This window comes from Chlorocebus sabaeus, chromosome 13 (genome assembly GCF_047675955.1).
Source record: "Chlorocebus sabaeus isolate Y175 chromosome 13, mChlSab1.0.hap1, whole genome shotgun sequence".
Taxonomy (NCBI): Eukaryota; Metazoa; Chordata; class Mammalia; order Primates; family Cercopithecidae; genus Chlorocebus; species Chlorocebus sabaeus.
In genome coordinates, this window is record NC_132916.1 from 86,669,661 (window position 1) to 86,682,972 (window position 13,312).

At 44.3% G+C, this 13,312-nt stretch overlaps 1 protein-coding gene across 1 annotated transcript; it reads right to left on the minus strand.

Moving 5' to 3' along the window:
• Positions 1-6,338: 6,338 nt before the first annotated feature.
• On the minus strand, positions 6,339-10,396 carry PNRC1 (proline rich nuclear receptor coactivator 1). Its single transcript, XM_008006583.3, has 2 exons — positions 9,716-10,396; positions 6,339-7,424 (listed from the first exon to the last, which is right to left on the minus strand). Exons 1-2 carry the CDS (start codon positions 10,256-10,258, stop codon positions 6,981-6,983), a joined length of 987 nt encoding a protein of 328 aa, XP_008004774.1. The 5' UTR covers positions 10,259-10,396; the 3' UTR covers positions 6,339-6,980.
• Between the last annotated feature and the right edge of the window lie 2,916 nt (positions 10,397-13,312).

The following is a 13,312-nucleotide window of genomic DNA, read 5'->3' on the forward strand; positions in this document are numbered from 1 at the left end:
CATTTCCTTTCACTGCTTGCAGTTTGTTATTCCACTTGCATTTCTTTAACTCTCTTCTCAAACCATGGACAGTTAATAAATCCCTTTCAGAATCTTTGTAGAGATGGAGAGTCTCACCATGTTGCCAGGTCTCGAATGCCGGCCTCAAGTGATCCTACTGTCTAGGCCTCCTGAAGTGCTGTAATTACAGGCATGAGCCACCGAACCAAGCCCTTTTCAGAATCTTTATAATTCCTACTTACCTCTGTATCCTTCTCTAATTATTCTTCAAGTATTAACATTTATGTCAACATTAACATTAAATGTTATCTGTCACATTTCCTAAATAAGCCAGTGCTTAAATACGTTATGGTTTCTCTAATCTTTCAGCTCTTACTTACAATGGCCTTGGTGTTTCTGTTATTAACTAGAGTTCTGTTTTTTTAAATGTTATAACCAATTAACCAACCTACTTGAAAATGCAGAGGAAAACATTCAAAAGATTCAAAGTTTACAACCTCGTAAGATCAACTTATTTGTGCTGTATGCTACATATAAGTGAGCTTTTAGAATTATTAGAAAAAAAGCAAATATTCAAATTATATATAATGTTGGAGTCAACCAGTAAAGCAGCCTTAATTTTCCCCAACTCTATTTTCTTTAACGCTTTTTTATAAAAATACTTAGCATAAAAAGAATGTTAAATGTAGCTGAATTTTAAAGTGGAACATCCATATACCCACTACCTAGATTCTACAGTTAGCAGTTAATTACACCTGCTTTGCCACATATATTTCCATCTATCCCCCAAGTATTTTGAATTTAACAAAGTAAAGTTTAAAAGAAAAACCCAAAAAACTGGAATATTCGTACATGGGGTATTCTAATTAGCTAAAGTACAGCCAGAAAATGTTGGTTGAATAGCTTTCATAAACAATTCTGTTTTCTTATTTTTGAAATCTGGGATCTAGTCTCAGGCATCTACAAGAACTTAAGAAATAGACCTGGATGGTTAAGGAGATTGGACTGAATGCACAGTGACTCTAAGAGCCTTGAAAGACTGGTAGAAAAGGGACATTTCCAGTATTTGATAGTAATCCTTTCTAAAATTTGAGAGCATAAGTACTTATGACTTAGAGTAAAAACAATATTTGAGGCTGGGCGCAGTGGCTCACACCTGTAATCCCAGCACTTTGGGAGGCTGAGGCGGGCGGATCACGAGGTCAGGAGATCAAGACCATCCTGGCTAACACGGTGAAATCCTGTCTCTACTAAAAATACAAAACATTAGCTGGGCATGGTGGCCGGTGCCTTCCCAGCTCCTCGGGAGGCTGAGGCGGGAGAATGGCATGAACCCAGCAGGCAGAGCTTGCAGTGAGCAGAAATCCAGCCACTGCACTCCAGCCTGGGCGACAGAGCGAGACTCCGTCTCAAAACAAAACAAAACAAAACAAATTTGAGAGCATTAAATGCCTAGTCATTTGAGGAGTAAGATTAATTTTGTTGAACTTCGGAAGGGATTGTTGAAAGCCCTTGTTTTATAGTTAGAAAATTCCCTCAAATTGTAACTTATCCAAAGTTTTGATGGTACCAGAAAGCCCTCTGATTCCATGTTGTCAAGTGAAATAATAAAGATCTTGTGTTTAAAAATCTTACTGTTAGTAGGCAATTGTGAGTTCAATTTAAATCAAACATTTGCAATTGGAAATAACCAAAAGTCATCAAAATGGCTACAAAAAAGGAAGAAATCACTTTAAAACCCTGAAAACATAAAAAGTGAAAATGTTTTTGGCTGGGTGTGGTGGCTCACTCCTATAATACCAACACTTTGGGAAGCCGAGGCCAGTGGATCACTTGAGCTCAGGAGTTTGAGACCAGCCTGGACAACACAGTGAAACCCCATGTCCATGTCCCTGTAGTCCCAGCTACTCAGGAGGCTGAGGTGGGAACATCACTTGAGACCAGGAGGCAGAGATTGCAATGAACTGTGATCCTGCCACTCATTGCACTCCAACCTGCGTGACAGAGCAAAACCCTGTCTCAAATAGAAAAGGCCCAGTGGGGTGGCTTATGCCTGTAATCCCAGCACCTTGGGCGGCTGAAGCAGGCAGATCACTTTAGGCCAGGAGTTCGAGACCAGCCTGGCCAACATGGCGAAACCCTGTACTTACGAAAACTATAAAAGTTAGCCAAACAGGGTGGCGCGCACCTGTAGTCCCAGCTGCTTGGGAAGCTTCAAGTTCAGAATCACTTGAACCCAGGAGGTGGTGGTTGCAGTGAGCCAAGATTGTGCCACTGCACTCCAGCTTGGGTGACAGAGCAAGACTCTGTCTCCAAAAAAAGAAAACAAAAGAAAAAAGGAAACACTTCTGCTTGCCATCCCTTGCCCAAGATCCTAAAATGCCAAGATGCCAGAACACATTTGTAATTTGCATTTGACAACGTCAGATTAACAAACTCTAATCTTGGAATGAGAGAACTATCTGTAATAATTTAGTAGGAGCAGCCGTGTATATATAACCAGCTTTGGAGAAGTGTGATTATTATCTAGTGTCTTTACAACCAGACATATTTTTCTGAATGCTAATTGTATTAGACTAGGAAAAATTACTTAACTTTCCTGAATTTTTTCTTCCACATTCATAAAAATATTGTGTAACTAGAGAAATGAGGTATTTTTATCATTGTTTAATGTCATTTTGTCTTTTATTGTTAAATGTTCAAGATTATCTGACCTCTTCTAATTAAATGCAGCTTGAATAGAACATGTAGACTCCTTTGATAAATGTGCATCTGACTTTCATAAATTATGTAGGTTGCTTCTATCAATTGTCCCACTTTGTTCCTTTTTACCATTACTAAATTCAGAAACTATGATTAATGTCACATAATCTATGATAAGCTATTCCTTTAACGAGGGAATTTAAAATTTGTGTAGCCAGTTCTACACTAAGCCCACATTATTATAAACCCTGCTCTAGAAAATGAATTCTAAAATCTCAACAGTGGACCCTCACTAAATGCAACACCTTTTATAAATCTTAAATTGTTATTGAATTAGGCATTTTTATAATTCAAGTTAACAAAACAAGTAGTTCTTGAATTACACGATTTGTGTTTACACAATTCTGTCTCCTACACCATCTCATCTCACAACACAGGCATACTTTCTTTCCCCATTTGAAAACTCATGGAACAGTTTCCGGGAGATTTCTAGATTCAGAAGGAAAGAAGTACAACAATGAGAAAACAACTTGCAGGAGTTGGCTCAGGGATCAGACTCAGCAAGGCAATTCTGTGATTTTAAAATGTATTTAGTTTAGCAATGTCCTTCAAAAATTTAAATATAGGAGTATGATGGCACTATCAGCCTTTCATACCCAAGGATGCATATACTTGATTCCTTCAACCTGAAGCAGATATCAATTGCATATAAATTGCCTTCCACCCACGAAAACAAAGGATAGTTTATCCAGCAATAAGATGAAGAGGGTTATAAGGAGATGAGAGAGCTGCAAGAAAAGATAAAGTTATAAAAGATCAGTTTCACCCAATTTCAAACTGTAGAAAAGGGAAGGAAATTTCATTCCTCCTTTGCACCAACTGGGCCCTTGCTATCAGAATTCAGAATTCAAATTAGAACTGTCTGCTGACACAGACTTTTACAGGTATGGAAAAAAACCAACCTCTGTGTAAGTTTCATGAGGAAATTCTAATTCAACAACTAATTTACCATCACAGTGAAGTTGATAGTCCATAAGAGGCAGAGAGGACGAGGTCAAGACTACTGTTAAAATATTATTATTATTATTATTTTTAGACAGGGAGTCTCACTCTGCTGCCCAGGCTGGAGTGCAGCGGCATTATCTCGGCTCACTGCAACCTCTGCCTCCCGGGCTTAAGCAGTCCTCCTGCCTCGGCCTCCCAAGTAGCTCGGAACACAGGCATGTGCCACCACACCCGGCTAATGTTTGTATTTTTAGTAAAGACGGGGTTTCCCTATGTCACCCAGGCTGGTCTCGAACTCCTGGACTCAAGTGATCTGCCCCCCTCAGCCTCCCAAAGTGCTGGGATTACAGGCGTGAGCCACCGTGCCTGGCCTAAAAGCATTAAATCTTATGGGAGAAAAAGGAGACATAAAGACAAAATATTCCACTTCCATTTCCCTGTTGTAATTACTGCTTTGTGCACTATTTACCAAAGGCATACCTCTGGATCTGACCTATTTTCTACCTATTTGCTGTGCTTTTCCACATGGATGTCCTAGAGGCACCCCAAAGGTCAACATGCCAAGTCAAAATGACCTTCCTTTATAATTCTGATCCCCCTGCAACCCCCTAATTGAGTTTTATCCTTTGAGTTGCTCAATTTCAAGTCTCTTCCTTACCCTCTATTCAGATGCTCAATCCTCAGTTATAGCTCTAAAACATTCCCCCAAATAAGCCCATGCCTCTGATAATGCCCTCCAGGTCCTTTTCTTTTGAGCTACTGAAATATCCTCACCTAAGTAGTCTGTTTCAAGCTTTCCCTTATGAAGCTGTCCTCTGTATTTCTACGTTTTCTTTTTGAAGCAAGCATTCCATTCCCTATTCATAAACCTTTGAGGACTGCCATGCTTACAGAATAAAGTTGAAGCTCTTCCGCATGACACTGAAGGCCCTTCGTGTTCTTACCCCAATATACCTTCAAAAAACTTCCCTTCCTTCCTTGCATTTCTCTTAAGCTACTGGACATTGTACATTTTTTTTTTTTGGACACGGAATATCACTCATTGCTCAGGCTGGAGATCAGTGGCACAATCTTGGCTCACTGCAACCTCCGCCTCCCGGGTTCAAGCGATTCTCCTGCCTCAGCCTCCAGAGTAGCTGGAATTACAGGGGTCCACCACCACACCCAGCTAATTTTTTGTATTTTTAGTAGAGACAGGGTTTCCCCATGTTGGGCTGGCTGGTCTCGAACTCCTGACCTCAGGTGATCTGCCAGCCTCATCCTCCCAAAGTGCTGGGATTACAGCATTGTACATCTTCTTACACCACCAACTGCTCAGACTTTTACCTCTCGCAATTATTTTCCTTTTTTGTGTGTCAAGTACTTCTCTTTTAAGGCTCAACTGTTACTTTTTTTTGACATGGAGTCTTGCTCTGTCGCCCAGGCTGGAGTGCAGTGGCGCGATCTCCACTCACTGCAACCTCCACCTCCTGGGCTCAAGCAATTTTCTGCCTCAGCCTCGACCGAGTAGCTGGGGGTGCACACCACCACGCCCAGCTAATTTTTTTGTTTTTAGTAGAGATGAGGTTTCACCATTTTGGCCAGGCTGGTCTTGAACTCCTGACCTCGTGATCCACCCGTCTCAGCCTCCCTAAGTGCTGGGATTACAGGCCTGAGCCACTGTGCCTGGCTCAACTCAGTATTACTAAGGTGTCAGATTCCCAAAGAGAAAATTTTCTCACCAAAATTAGTCCCTTCACCCTAACTTTTTCTCTCTTCAGGCATTTGTTGTTGTAGAGTGGGGAATATAGCTTGTATTTTAGTTGTCTTTTCTCCCCATCCCACCTAAACTTTCAGCTCTGCCATTTATCCATCTATTTTCTGAACATACGTTACACATAAGCCCCCACACATTAAATTGCAGACATACTGCTCAAAATGACAAGAGCTGAGAAACGTTGGACAAGGAAAGAAGGGTGGTTGAAGTAGTAGGACTATTACATTGTGTAGGAATTTTTATAACCATATGCAAAAATGTGTTAACACCTGTGAACATGTCCCTTTCTAGAATCACAAACTGATTTGGGAGAGATGTCAGAACTCATTGTCGTCAGTCATGAGTATTAATATTTACAACACATTACTAACAAAAGTTAAAATTGGTGACTAAAACTTGAGGACATCTTCAAACTAAACTTCCAAATGAGCTTCCCATCCATTTGTGAGGAAGGTCTATCTGCATTTGTAAGGAAGGAATGGTGACTCATACAAAACATCAAACAGAAAGTTCCTTTTTATCTTCCATCTTCTTTACTTGACCTGATTGCTTAACATGCCATTCAAAATCTGTCTCCTTTACTTCCTCTTGGCCTTTTTTTTGAGACTGTGTCTGTTACCCAGGCTGGAGTGGCCTGGTCCTACCTCACTGAAACCTCCACCTCTCAGGCTCAAGAGATCCTCCTGTCTCAGCCTCTAGAGTAGTCCAGTACTATGCCCAAAAACCTCAATGCTGCTCCTGGTAAGAAAATGTAGATGATGGCCAGGCATGGCGGCTCACATTCAGCCAGGATAAGTTAAAAAAATCCAACCACACAAAATCATCTAGTCACACATTCAAACATGAGAAAGCCACACACAAAGAGTCAAGACTATTTTAAAAGGGGGGGCCAAATTATTATTATTTTAAAATTTGATTACAACCAATTTTGTTGGCATTAAAATTAGAGGCATTAAGCTGGAATGGATATATACCAAAACCAGAAATTGAGTTTGGCAAAAATGGGAATAGGAGTTGTTCAGTAATTTCAAATTAGAAATCAATTTAGAGAAACAAACCCCATGCTTACATTGATTGTGCCACAGATTTAAACTTCAGTAGTGCATTAGTAAACTGTTCACATTTAGATCTTCACCTTGAGATTTGACAGCTGTTTCTTGAAAAAAATCTCAGTACCTTGTGCAAATAAAATCGGTCTTCCATGTGCCTTAGCACACACTTAAAATTTCTCCATTGTATATATACAAAACACCTGCAATGTGGGCAGGGCAAAATACATACTTTCATAACAAAACTATAATATACCTCTCAAGTATGAACAATATACACATAATACATGGTATACAGTATTTACAAAATATAAAATATAATACAAGCTGTTTGTATGTAATTTTTTAAACTCATCTTTTGCAATTTTATGTTGCAACAAGGCAAATTTCCATTTCTGTACCAATTTTCTCAAGAGTCCAGGGATATGGGAAAAATTATGTTTTACACACATACTGAAATCTGAAATCTAAGTTTGAACTTTCAGGAGCGTTTTTAAGTGTACTGCCATCAGCTCCCTGTTTTGGTTGGAATTTTCAACAGTGCTTCCCATCCAGTGACTAGGAGGCTTTGGAAGAACACTAGGAGAAGGTGGATCACTAAACTTTGCCCCAGCATAATTTTCCTTTTGGCTCACTTCAGTTAGAAATGCTGATTTCTTCAAATGCGAATTTTTAATGTTCTCGGTATTTTTAAAAGGCTTTTTTTCCTGCTTCTGAATTCTGTCAGATGAAACAGAATCCTGCCAAAAGCTGTTTTCATTTCTTTTTGCAGAGGTGATCTTGGTTAGTGGCAAGTTATATTTGCTTTTCTGTCTGTTTATCTTTGGTTGCTCATACAAGTGTATACCATGAACAAGCTGGCCGTGGGGAAGGGCAATTTTCTCCGATTTTCCCATCTTTGATTTTAAAACCTACAAAGACAAGAACACAAAAGTAAATATAGTTTCTAGATAAAAATCAGTTATGAACCTCATATCACATATCTAGTTTTGTTGTGTTTAAGTTTGCCCACAGCCATAGAAAAGAACAAAATTATGTTCTTCGTAGCAATACATATGTAGTTGGGGGCCATTACCCTACACGAATTAATGCGGAAACAGAAAAACAAATATTACAAGTTCTCACTCGTAAGTGAATTTGGGAGCTAAACATTGGGTACAACATGGATATAAAATAGGGAACAACAACAGACACTAGGCACTACTACAAGGGGAGGGGACCTATTGGGTACTATGCTCACTACCTGGAATGGGATCATTCATACTCCAAACCTCAGCATCACGAAATATACCCATGTAACAAACCTGCACAAGTACCTCCTGGATAAATAAAATAAAAGCTGAAATTACAAAAACTTTAATTGGGCATGGTGGCTCACGCCTGTAATCCCAGCACTTTGGAAGGTCAAGGCAAGTGGATCGCTTGAGCTCAAGGAGTTCGAGACCAGCCTGGGCAACACAGCAAAACCTTATGTCTACTACAAATATAAAAATAAGCCCGGCGTGGTAGCACGCGCCTTGGGAGGCTGGCTGAGGCGGGATCCCTTGAGCCTGGGATGGGGAGGCTGCAGTGAGCAGAGATCCATCGTGCCACTGCATTCCAGCCTGGAGTGCGATAGAGACAGACCCTGTCTCAAGAAAAAAAACAAAAAAAACTTAAATTTCCCTTGACTTTTAAGTTCACTCTTGTTTGCCACTAAAAATGCAGTTAATCACCACTGCTAGTTACCAGTATGCAACGTGAACCAGTTCTAAAATGTCAAACTAAAAAAATCTGAAATAATCCAAGCCGACCTTTCTACAACTTTAAGTTAGACTAATGAGCTCTCTTCCAAATATCAGTGCCAGAAACAATGTTTGCTGTGTACCCCCCACCACTTCCTGGTTTAGTAACTGCTTCAAGAACGCTGCTTCACTAATCTTAATCTTTCCTAACTTAGGTAGGCCTTACAGGAAGTCTTGACCAGATGGAAAATCATAACGTAATCCACTAGATCACTGCACTACCAACGCTTGTAACGCGGTAGTAAGCAAGACAGGACACGAAAGTAGAGCACAACTTTCCACGTCTGTAAGGTTCACTGCCAGAGCTCCCTGGTTAGTAACTGTTCTAGAAAACAGGCCAGGAAACAAGCACAAAAGCTTTTAGGTAATCACGGATATTTAAAAAGTCGTGTAATTTTAAAAGGTGGGAGACATTGAGAAGATAAGTTAAACACGGTGGGCAAATTTAGTAATTTTTTCCCAAGGGCACAAACCGCAAATCTCTAATTTAATGCAACATTCTTCACTAAATAGCGGGAACTTTTCCATTTCATTATTTCGAAAAGAGTCACTGAACTTAAGTCCATCAAACGTTATTTTGACAAGACTTTGAAATCATTTCGTAGACTTAATCCCATTTAAACTTCTATCCATTTTATTCTAATCCAATTGTACTGCAATCAGCAGTCGCTAACTCTTCTGAAAACTTCTTCTGGACACACTAACACGAAGTACACTGTGGCAACGGTAATAAAATAAGTTTTGTGCGGTTCCTGCCAACTCCGAACTTAGAAGGAACCATTAAGTAGGTCAAGCCCGCGGCGGGCAGAGCCCCAGCTGGACTGCGCGTCCCACACGGGGCACCTCATATTTCGGCACAACTCCAAACGAAACCGGGCTGCTCAGAGCCCACTCCAGTCCCCACGGCGGGACGTCAGAAACCGTCTCCGCGTTTCACCGACTAAGACTGGGGCTCTCGACAGCCGGGAGGCCGAAAGCTGGGCCCCGTCCTTCCCTGGCCGCCCACACCCGGCCTCGCCTCCTTCATGGGCGCCGTAGCGCCCGGCACGTAGCGCGCGCTGACGTCAGCCCTCCCGCGGGCCCCGTCCCTGCCCCCACACCGCCGCGCGCCCGGAACGCCGAAACCCCCTGGAACGCCGCCAGCCTTCTAAATCGGGGCTGTTGCTGGGGCGCAGCGGCGCTTCTCATTGGCCGACTCCTGGGAGCCAATCAGAAGCACCAGCGCATGCCTCCCCTTCCCCCTTCTTCCCCCAAAGCAAGAATGGAGAGGGCGTCACGGAAACTTCCCTCCCGAGTAAACAGCCGCCCCCCACCCCGCCCCCACCCGTCCGACCCCCCGGTGCAGGACCTGCAGCCCCAGAGCTCAGCCGCGACCGTCTAAGGGCCCGACTCCCCAAAGGCCCGCTGGCAGCCCTTACTTCTTTCCTGAGCGGGGTTTGGCCGGGAGCCGCGGGCCGCAACGGGGCAAGGTCGGGGCTGGCTCCCTCCGTGCGGGTTGCGGCTGCAGGACTCGGGGCCAAGGCGGCGGCCGGGCCCGGGACCTCCTGCGCTGCTCCGCTCGGGCCGGTCGCCGGGCTCCGGCCGCCCTCCAGACTCGGCCGGTGCTGCTGGTACTGGTGAAAGCGGCTGGGCAGCTGCCCTGCGGGGCTGGCCCGCACCTTCTTCTTTCGCCGCTTCTTCGGCGCTGCCCGAGGGGTGCCTCCCGCCACGGCGAGGCTGCGGTTGGGCAGAGCTGCTGGAGCGCGAGGCTGCGGGGTCAGACACGGGCCATCTCCCCCTAAGAAGTGAGGGAGGAAGAGGGTCGGGGGCAGTGCCCGGGGGTCCGGGATCCGGGGTAAAGGAGGCGGAGCCGTGGTCACCATCGGGAGGGCCCCGAAGTAACCGCGGGAGGAAAAGCCAAGCGGCGCAAGGCGGCCACCCAGGACGAGCGGCTCCCGCTGCGGGACGGAGACGACGGTCATAGCGCTAGGAAGCTTGTCGCTCAGCAACGAGGAGAGAAGGAAGTGAAGCCAGTGAAAATAGGGTGACGGCGATGGATGCTGCTAGGAGAGCCAGAGAAGATCGCGGAACATGACTCGGGCGGTGGCGGCGCAGCAACAAATAGCCACAGCCCCAGCTCCGAGTGTTGTTATCGGAAGCTCCGCCCCGCGCCCGCCCACTTCCCTGCGAAAGCCCAATCAGAGTGCGACAGGGCAGGCCACGCCCCCTCTCTCCGCCTCCGCCGCTTTGGGTAGACACACACAAACAACCAGCTTGCTGCAGCCTGGCACAAAGAGCGCGCACTGCGCAGGCGCTGCCAGGGAGCTCTTTCGGGAAGAGTCGGTCCCGCGAACAATGAAATTGGGTTTCCGCCCCACCCTCCTTATCCTCCCCAGCACGCCCCCGCGCTTCGCCTGGCTAGGGAGTGGTGGGACTGAAAGGTCCCGGCGGAGTTTGTTGATGGGGGTGGGGAAGGTAGGGGGCAGGGGGAGAGCGGCAGGAAGAACGGGGGCGGGGAAGGGGGAGACGACTCTGGCAAGGCCACGGTTGCCGCCTCCGCTGCTGACCTTGGGGAAGTATCCGTTTTATTTTCAGCCCAACGTAACAGCGTTATCATTTTAAAATATTTCTAAGTATGCTGTAAGGATTTCTTCCCTAGCAATCGTGGAGAAAATCAGTCCACATTTAAATTATATCCACTGAAGTGTGGCTCACGATTCTTTCGTTTACTTGGTTCGGCATCGCTGCTTATTAGTCCCGGTGATCAGAGTAAAAATCAAAGCGACTTACTGATTGAATTAGCCCCTCAATGTATAAAAAGTTCTGCGTAAATCCATAAATGGAAGCTGGAGTTTTTACTGACTTTATAGTTGAAGGATTGTGAGACTTTGGGATCGCAACATTGTGCCTGGTTACTTGAGGAGGCGGCAATCCGGCTTGCATCTCAAAGGGAGAAAGTGAAACAGCTCTGCAATATACAAGGTATTTTGTTCCCTGCGTGTAGATAGAAATTTCTCATGATCTCCCCGCACTGCTCAACCACAGAAAAGAATTGTGGCCATAATTTATCAAGCATTTATGTTCCAGGAACTGTTATTTACATAAATTGTCTCACTTTAACCTCACAACAACCCTTATGAATAGGTACTAAGAAAAATAGATCAGACTTCAGCTCTGCGAAGTAGGCAGGCTGTCATTCTATTCATTTCACTACTAATGCCTGGGGCAATTGTTTAAAGGCGTTTTGTTTCTGATTAGCTGCCTACGCATTATCTTGATGTTTCTAGAAGTTAAGATAAAGAATGTATAGCTAGTCAAGAGCCCATGATATTGTATGGTAAACATACACATTCATGGTAAACAAGTTAGGAGCTGCCTCTTTTCCTTTAGAAACTTAGTTGTAACTTGCTAATCCGAGTGTATATTCAGGGCAGCTTGAATCTGTGGTCCTGGGTTGCAGTCCTCAAGCTTGGCCTAATTTTGCCTCAGCTTCTTTTTAGAGGGACACTACTATATTTTATCCCCATTTTACAGCTGGGGAAACAGGCTTAGAAAGGCTAAAGGACTTGTCAAAGATCAAACGGTAAGTTAACATCAGAATTTGATCTCCAGTCCAGGTACGGCAAGATAAAAGTTTTAATTAATTAATTAATTAATTTATTTATTTATTTTTTGAGTCTCGCTCTGTGGCCAGGCTGGAGTGCAGTAGCGCCATCTTGGCTCACTGCAACCTCTGGCTCCCTGATTCAAGCTATTCTCCTGCCTCAGCCTCCAAGTAGCTGGGATTACAGGCACGCGCCACCACACCCAGTTAATTTCTGTATTTTTTAGTAGAGACGAGGTTTCGCGGTATTGGCCAGAATGGTCTTGATCTTCTGACCTCGTAATCCACCCGCCTCGGCCTCCCAAAGTGCTGTGGTAACAGGCATGAGCCACTGCACCCAGCCCTGCCACACTAGATTCTATGTTATTAGAAGACCACAGTAATCTTACACTTACATATCCTCACCGCCTCTCCACTAGTTTTCAGCTTTGGAGTAGTAAGCAGTTAGTAAGCAATGAAACGTTTTATGATTGATGGACAGATTGAATATCCAGAAAAATGCTTCCCAATCACTTTATAAACTTTTTTTTTTTTTTTCCTTGAGACGGGGTTTCTTTTTGACACTCAGGTTGGAGTGTAATGGCATGGTCTCGGGTTACTGCAATGACCGCCTCCCAGGCTCAAGCGATCCTCCAACCGCAGTCCCCCATGCCGCTGAGTAGCTGGGACCAAAGGCACATACCCCGACTCCTGGCTAATTTTTTGTGTTTTTAGTAGAGGCAGTGTTTCACCATGTTGCCCAGGCTGATCTCGAACTCCTGAGCTCCAGCGATCTGCCTGTCTCTGCCTCACAAAGTAATGGGATTACAGGAGTGAGCCACCAAACCCAGTCAACTTTATAAGCTTTTAAAACTAGGTTTCTGGGCGACAGAGCGAGACTCCGCCTCAAAAAACAAAACAAAACAAAACAAAACAAAACAAAAAAACTAGGTTTCAGGCCGGGCGTGGTGACTCACGCCTGCAATCCCAGCACTTTGGGAGGCCAAGGCGAGTGGGTCACCTAAGGTCAGGAGTTTGAGACCAGCCTGGCCAACATGGCGAAACCCTGTCTCTACTAAAAATACAAAAATTAACCGGGCATAGTGGCGTGTGCCTGTAATTCCAGCTGCTGGCGGGGCTGAGGCAGGAGGATCGTTTGAACCTGGGAGGTAGAGGTTGCAGTGAGCAGAGATCATGCCACTGCACTCCAGCCTGGGCAACAGAGTGATACTCCGTCTCAAAAAACAACCAAAAAAACTACATTTCATTCCAATTGCTGAATTTTACTCATTTTTGTTTCTGCAACATGTAATACATAGTAAGTGCTCATGTTCATTGGATGAGTGGGAATCATGTACATCCAGAGCTGCAAAAGAATCTACTTTTTCAAGGTACTTTCCATCTGTCATCTCATTTTATTCTTACTCTAGCACTTTAAAGTAGATATAGACAG

Bases quoted from the DNA above. Each gene is read 5' to 3' on its own strand.
- PNRC1 (XM_008006583.3), bottom strand. From the start codon at position 10,258: ATGACCGTCGTCTCCGTCCCGCAGCGGGAGCCGCTCGTCCTGGGTGGC. The intron at 7,425-9,715 runs GTAAGGGCTGCC...TTGTCTTTGTAG, and splicing joins AAACCCCGCTCAGGAAAGAA to GTTTTAAAATCAAAGATGGG.